The sequence below is a fragment of the Setaria italica genome, chromosome IX (genome assembly GCF_000263155.2).
Source record: "Setaria italica strain Yugu1 chromosome IX, Setaria_italica_v2.0, whole genome shotgun sequence".
In the NCBI taxonomy this organism is placed as follows: Eukaryota; Viridiplantae; Streptophyta; class Magnoliopsida; order Poales; family Poaceae; genus Setaria; species Setaria italica.
Genome location: NC_028458.1, coordinates 12,678,873 through 12,685,396, shown reverse-complemented (window position 1 = coordinate 12,685,396; position 6,524 = coordinate 12,678,873). Strand labels below are relative to the sequence as shown.

At 45.0% G+C, this 6,524-nt stretch overlaps 1 protein-coding gene across 1 annotated transcript; it reads right to left on the bottom strand.

The window, feature by feature from the left end:
- Positions 1–236: 236 nt before the first annotated feature.
- On the bottom strand, positions 237–5,476 carry LOC101766212 (protein DETOXIFICATION 40). The gene is made up of 7 exons (XM_004982479.2): positions 4,939–5,476; positions 1,698–2,329; positions 1,544–1,600; positions 1,190–1,428; positions 993–1,111; positions 817–903; positions 237–487 (listed from the first exon to the last, which is right to left on the bottom strand). Exons 1-7 carry the CDS (start codon positions 5,434–5,436, stop codon positions 431–433), a joined length of 1,689 nt encoding a protein of 562 aa, XP_004982536.2. The 5' UTR covers positions 5,437–5,476; the 3' UTR covers positions 237–430.
- Positions 5,477–6,524: the final 1,048 nt, after the last annotated feature.

The window sequence follows — 6,524 nt, the reverse complement described above, 5'->3', positions numbered from 1 at the left end:
AACCTACATAGGAGCCACGTAATATATTTTAACAAGACACCTATATTTAGACAAGACATAAGGCCATTCTTAAGTTTTATGGACAATAAATGAGCTGCCATGTAGATAATTGTGGTGACATGGCACGCTATTTATAAGGTGAGAGAAGAAACTAGCTAGTTTCATGGGATGAAACCTTATGTACACTATTTTTAAGATGTTTGTGTCTTGCATGTAATCTTGAAAACAACAAAGGATGAAATAATGCACTGTATGATCTATGTCATCAATGAATTAAATACACTCTTGCTTATGTAGCATACTTGGAAATATAAATATGAAACATGGTCTGATAATCCATATCCTCGTATGATTCTTGGTCATACAACAAAAGGACCATATCTCATTACATCCTTCTCTGAGAAACACAAGACTTATTTCGTTTTGTGGTTCACAATATAGGGGACTTATCTTCCCACTTATTCAATCTTTTCAAGGCTTCTTCCACCTGAAATTAATCGAGTGATTATGTGTAAATTCATCTATATGTGCCCTCACAGCCTTAAAAGGGATGCACCGTATGATACGATTAAAAAATTTTCATTTATGTAAAATAATTACAAACTGTGAGTGAAACTTCTTTATGAAGGCAGGGTTATAGTTTTTTTCATCTATACGTGCCCTCACAGAAATATAGTTTTTTCTAGTCTTTTTTTAATATTTTTCTTACTGGTTTTGTGCTAATTTTATGAAGGCAGGGTTAAACAATTGAAAACTTTCAATGCCTACACAACGTGAAAATGGTATTCTGATTGTAAAACCATAATTGCAATATACCTCTTTGTTCCAGTTGGTCCTGAATGTAACCCATACCAGGATCAGTGTCTGCATCAGGGTTCCCCCAATCATACCACACCAAATACCCTGCGTAATTTATATCAAAAGTATCAATCAAACACATAATAAGTAGACCACAAAATGAATTTATAAAATCATGTGCAGAGGTTCTATACCGCCGCTCCAAGGTCAAAGTAGAACCCGAGGAGGCATCCAAGGGGGATGCCCACGATGTAGTAGCAGCCGACATTGACATAGGCGACGAAGGCTTGCCATCCACACCCAACAGCTACCCCTGCTCAAATGATTCGCATCTAAGATGCCAGTCAGAGTAACAGCAGTAACAATGCGCAATGTGTTGGCTATTGCATACCCGACAGGACGGGCTGGATGCCGTTAAGGATGAGAGTGAAAGCCAGCAGTGGCGTCAGTTGGGACACTGCCCGTGACACGTCCTCGCCCTCGGTGAAGATGTAGCTGATGTAATCCCGGCAGATTAGGATGACGATCGAGATGATCACCGACAGGATGAACGATAGCACCGTCACCACCAAGACGGAGAACGCCGCCGACTTGGGGTTGCCGGCGCCAAGCTCGTTGCTCACTCTTACACTGAAAGAGCACACACACACGAACAGTTTGCATGAGGTTAGTCTGACTGCAAGCTCAGCTAGCTGTAACGCAGAAGAATCCTAACAATAATGCAAAGAAAATGCCTTTTGTTTACCTTGCTGCTGCATTGAATCCAACTGAGATCATGAGCACCCACCCTGAAATTGTCATGCTGCAATGCGTAAACACGATTCAGTCATCACATATATATCAAGTTAACAACATACTGAATTGTTAACTGCTAATGTTCCTGGACGTGGGAATATTACCAGACAGATAATGAGGCCAATGCAAGGTCGGGATCCTTGAGCAGGCCGGCGATGAGCACGAGGATCTGGTAGTACCACGTCTCGAGGCAGAGCATGACGGCAGAGGCAAAGCAGAGCTTGAAGAACTCCGGCAGGCCGGAGAATGCCTGCCAGGAGAAGCCGGTCCACGTCAGCCGGCAGCGCCGGCTAGTGACGATGTAAACGAACTGCCCGACGGCGATGACCCAGTTGCTGATGCTGAGCATGAGCGAGGCCCCGAGGAGCCCCAGCCCGAGCTGGAAGATGACGAGGTAGCTGAGGACGACGTGGACCACGAGCGTCGCGGCGGAGATGTAGGCGCTGGGCACCACGATGCTCTGCGCCTGCAGGAACTTCTGGATGGGGAAGATGGCGGCGTACGCGAAGATCTGAGGGATGAGGCCGTAGACGAAGACGGCGGCGGCGCCGGCGATCTCCGGTGACTCGCCGAGGAGGATGAGGATCGGGCGGGAGAAGGCGTAGATGACGGCGAGCGGGACCCCGGTGGCCATGAGCAGGATGGTGGCGCGCTGCAGGTAGATGCCCAGCATGTCGTGCTTGAGCGCGCCGTACGCCTGGCCACACAGCGTCTCCACTGCGCTACCCATGCCAAGCTGCATTGCACAATTCCACCGTAAGCCCTATTAACGCAGTTGAGCTTCAGATGTTTAAAATAGTCTACCAAAACACAACACGGTGTGATAAATTTTGAACTGTGCTAGCACAATACGAACACGTCGTGCCCTTAGCATGATGTGCGGCATGGCACGATACGTATTTTAGAATACCAGTCCATCAACCGTGCTCCCGCACAGGCTAATATTTTTAGAAGCTATTGTATTTAAAAATTATCTAAAAATTAAACTCCTAGCTAATAATTAAAATTGTTTACCTACTACTCTCTTATTTTTTAGTGCTTCAACATAATACTTATATAGATATGTACCTATCTTTGTCCAATTGTGATTGACTTTTAATTAATAATTACTCAATGCACTTTTCATCCATATTCATATTTTTTCCATTTTCTATCACACCTCCAATCCTCCATACATTATGTTTAGCATACAAATCAATATTTTTCATTGATTCCTCACATGCATGTATAAATGGTCTAAATGGTGGTACTCATCATGTTTATATACTTTAACTTAGTATTTTTCTATTAACAATGACATAAATAGGTAATTTAAAATTATATATTAATTTACTTTTTGATATTTTTGTATGATGCACGTGAAGATAATTAGATTAAGATTTAGGTGTTTACTTTATGTTATTTTTAATAACGACATACGTGGATAACATAGATAAAATTTTAGAATGACATTTTAAGTTATGCTTTATAATGATGTGTATTACTAAATTGGATGAATGTTACTTTAGATTATTTTTTATAATAGCTAAGCTCGGTAATTGAAATATAGGTTTAGAGCCTATTTTTAAATATTTTCCCAATAATAGTGGTGGGTAACTTTTTAGAAAATATAATAGATCAATGGCTATGATTATTAGAGTTTACAGGATTGGTGTTTGACGTTTTTAATTTTTATGAGAATTTGTCTCTTTTTTTTTTGGCTTGTCTCATGGTACTAATGCGGAGCCTCCAATGGAAAAAAAATGAGACTACATTGCTAAAAAACTATTACCATAAGCTAGCTCTCGTTTGTTAAATATTCGAACACACAATGCTTATGTAGATATATACTTAATATCTTCATCCAATTGTGATAGATTTTAGTTAGTAATTACTCTATAATATTTTCATCCACATTTATAATCTTTAAGTTTTCACTTTGCATCGCAGATATGTCCTTGAATTTGTTTAACGAACCTTAAGTTTGAGATACAATTTTAACATAGAAATCTATATTCTTATCACGTTATATCCTTATAAATGGTGACACACATCATACATATAGACCTTAATTATTATATCGTATACCATTAGTGCAAGATATAGACGATTTAGAATCATATATTGTTGTATATTTTTAATTAGGATATAAATGGTGACACACATCATACGTATAGACCTTAATTATTATATCGTATACCATTAGTGCAAGATATAGACGATTTAGAATCATATATTGTTGTATATTTTTAATTAAGGTTATTTGATTCAAACGTAGAGGTACCTTATGTTATTTTTAATAATGGCATGTGTGGGTAATATAGATGCAAATTTAAGGGGCTTTTTAAGTTTTTTAAGTAATAGTGGTAGGCAATTCAGTTGCAAATTAGGGGGTTATTTTAAATATTGTTTACAATAGCATAAGTGGGTAATTTTTATGAATATTAGAGGGTTACTTTAGTTTATTTTATATAATGGCAGAGGTGGGTAATTTATATATAAATTTAGGGGGTTACTTTAGGCTATTTTCATAATGGTATAAGTGGGTAATTTTTTAGAAAATATAATAGATCCAATGGCTATGATAATTTGAATCTATCGATTGATGGTCGGATGTTTTGCTTTTTTGTGAGAATTTCTAGGATTTCTCTCTTTTTCTAGAGTGTCCACCTAGGAATCCTAGGTAGCTTCATCTGAAAGCTTCAAAAGAAGCCTCCAATTAGTACAGCACGAAAATGTCATGTCAGCATATTAGGTATTGTTCATCCTGCATCCGTACAGACTGGCATAACGACCTCAAAACAAGAAAATCACAAAATCTAAATTCTATAACGAGCAATTCTAACGTTCTTGTACGATGCCTATATAATCAAGTTTATTTCCTACACTAATTTTGGAACATTTTTCTATCGTACGCTAGCGGACTAGCGGTAGCATTCGCACAACTATTCTCTAGTCCAGTCTCACCACACTGGTAAGTTAGCCGTGAATCCTACTATTGCATTAACTAGTAGGCCATACAATTTGCATACTCATTATTCCTATGATCTTATTAAATTAAGAAATACATATTTGTAAAAAATATATATTGACATGACATAAACATCAATTTCGATAAAGTGATGATGAGGTCAGAATGGCTTGAAGGAAAAGTGGAAGACGTGATGATTTTTCCCGGGAAAAATTCATAGGACAGACACGCAAGACAGAAGAAAAAAAAAACACATCTCATTTGGGAGCGGGTAGTCATCATCATCATTCAGGACAAAGGGAACCACACTACTCGAACACGCCAAGTACTTTATTACGTAAAGGCTGCAGCTGCACTATCGCCGTCAGATGAGACATGAGAGAGGGGGCGTGTACCATGAGCCCGTAGGCGAACATCTGGATGCCGTTGTTCCCCAGCGACGCGGCGGCGAGCTCGAGCGTGCCGAGGTGGCCGGAGAAGATCTGCGTCGACATGGACATGAGGTAGTTGATCATGTACACCACCACCGCCGGCGCCGCCAGCCGCGCCAGCAGCCGCAGCTCCACCGCCGACGCCGCCAGCACCCGCCGCGGCCACGGCAGGGACCCATCGCTCAGGATGCTCTCCAGCTGCCCGCTCACCTCGTGGCCGCCGCCGCCGCCTGATGTGGTCGCCGGCGGCGGCGCAGAGCAGGCGGCCAGCAGCGGGCTCTGCAGCGGCTTGCTGTCGCCCGCAGCCTCGGCGGCGTTACCCATGGTATTTCTCTCACTCGTCTGACCACCGGACAAAGATTTGGTGAGAGACTGAGCGTACAGCTTGTTTATAGTGTACCAGCGGCCGCGGGTAGCATCGGTAGCTAGCCAAACTACTGCTAAAGTTTTAGCACAGGTCATACCGGATGTTTGAATGCTAATTAAAATTATTAAATATAGACTAATTATAAAACTAATTGCACAGATGGAGCCTAATCGCGAAACGAATCTATTAAGGTCCTGTTTGGATAAACTTTAGCACTGTGCTAAAGTTTAGCACTTAAGGCTGTTTGGATAGTGTGCTAAACTTTAGCACATTAGTTTGCAAAAGACAATTATACCCCTCTACTCTTATAATCCACTCAAGAAATCCAAGCAAGCTCCAAATTTCCCCTCCCTGGTACCACCCTTTGCACCCCATCCGCCGCCTCCACCGCCCTCGCCGCCCGGCAGAGGAGGCGGCGTGGCCGGCGGAGGCGGCCGGGCCTGGCGGAGGAGGCAGGCTCGAGAGTTGGCGGAGGAGGCCGCCTCCCTCCCCGCCACCGTCGCCTCCCTTCCCTCCTGCCACCACCGTCGTCACCTCCCTCCCCACCACCACCGCCTCCCTTTCCTCCCGCCGCCGCCTCCCTCCCCGCTCCTCCCTCGCGCCCCCTCCATGATCCGTGCGTTGGGCGAAGGAGGCGGGGCCAGGGGGAGGCGGGTGTTGGAGGCAGGGCCAATGGAGGCGGGGCCCGGACGGCGGCGGCGGGGCCTGGCAGAGGCGGCGGCTGTGCCCGGCGGAGGCGGCGGGGCCCACCGTTGGTGGCGTGGCCGGCGGGGCTGGCGGAGGCCGTGGGGGCAGCCGGAGGAGGCGCGACCAGCGGAGGTAGCAGGGGCGCCCGGAGGAGGCAGGTGGCGGAGAGGGCGAGACGGCGCCGGTCGGATCCCGGGCTGGCGGCTGCCCGTGAGGTGGTGGCGGCAGGCCGGGCAGAGGCGGCGTGGCATGCCGGCGGAGGGGGCGGGGGCGGGCGGCGGAGGCACGGCTGGCGGAGGCAGCGGGGCAGGCGGAAGAGGCAGGTGGCGGGGAGGAGAGAGAGAGGAGAGGAGAGGAAAGAGGGGGGCACCAGGGGAAAAAATGGGATTGGGACCACTTTTAGCACCCATTAGCACCTTTTAGCACCCCTTGGGTGTGCTAAAGAAAATGGGGGTGCTAAACTTTAGCACACCCCTTTTAGCACTCCTGTTTGGGA

What these genes read in the sequence shown, in the direction of transcription:
- LOC101766212 (XM_004982479.2), bottom strand. Translation starts at nt 5,436, where the DNA reads ATGACCTGTGCTAAAACTTTAGCAGTAGTTTGGCTAGCTACCGATGCT. An exon ending in GGATTCAATGCAGCAGCAAG is followed by an intron (nt 1,429 to 1,543) that starts GTAAACAAAAGG and finishes GTGCTCTTTCAG; the next exon opens with TGTAAGAGTGAGCAACGAGC. An exon ending in CATCCAGCCCGTCCTGTCGG is followed by an intron (nt 1,112 to 1,189) that starts GTATGCAATAGC and finishes TCATTTGAGCAG; the next exon opens with GGGTAGCTGTTGGGTGTGGA.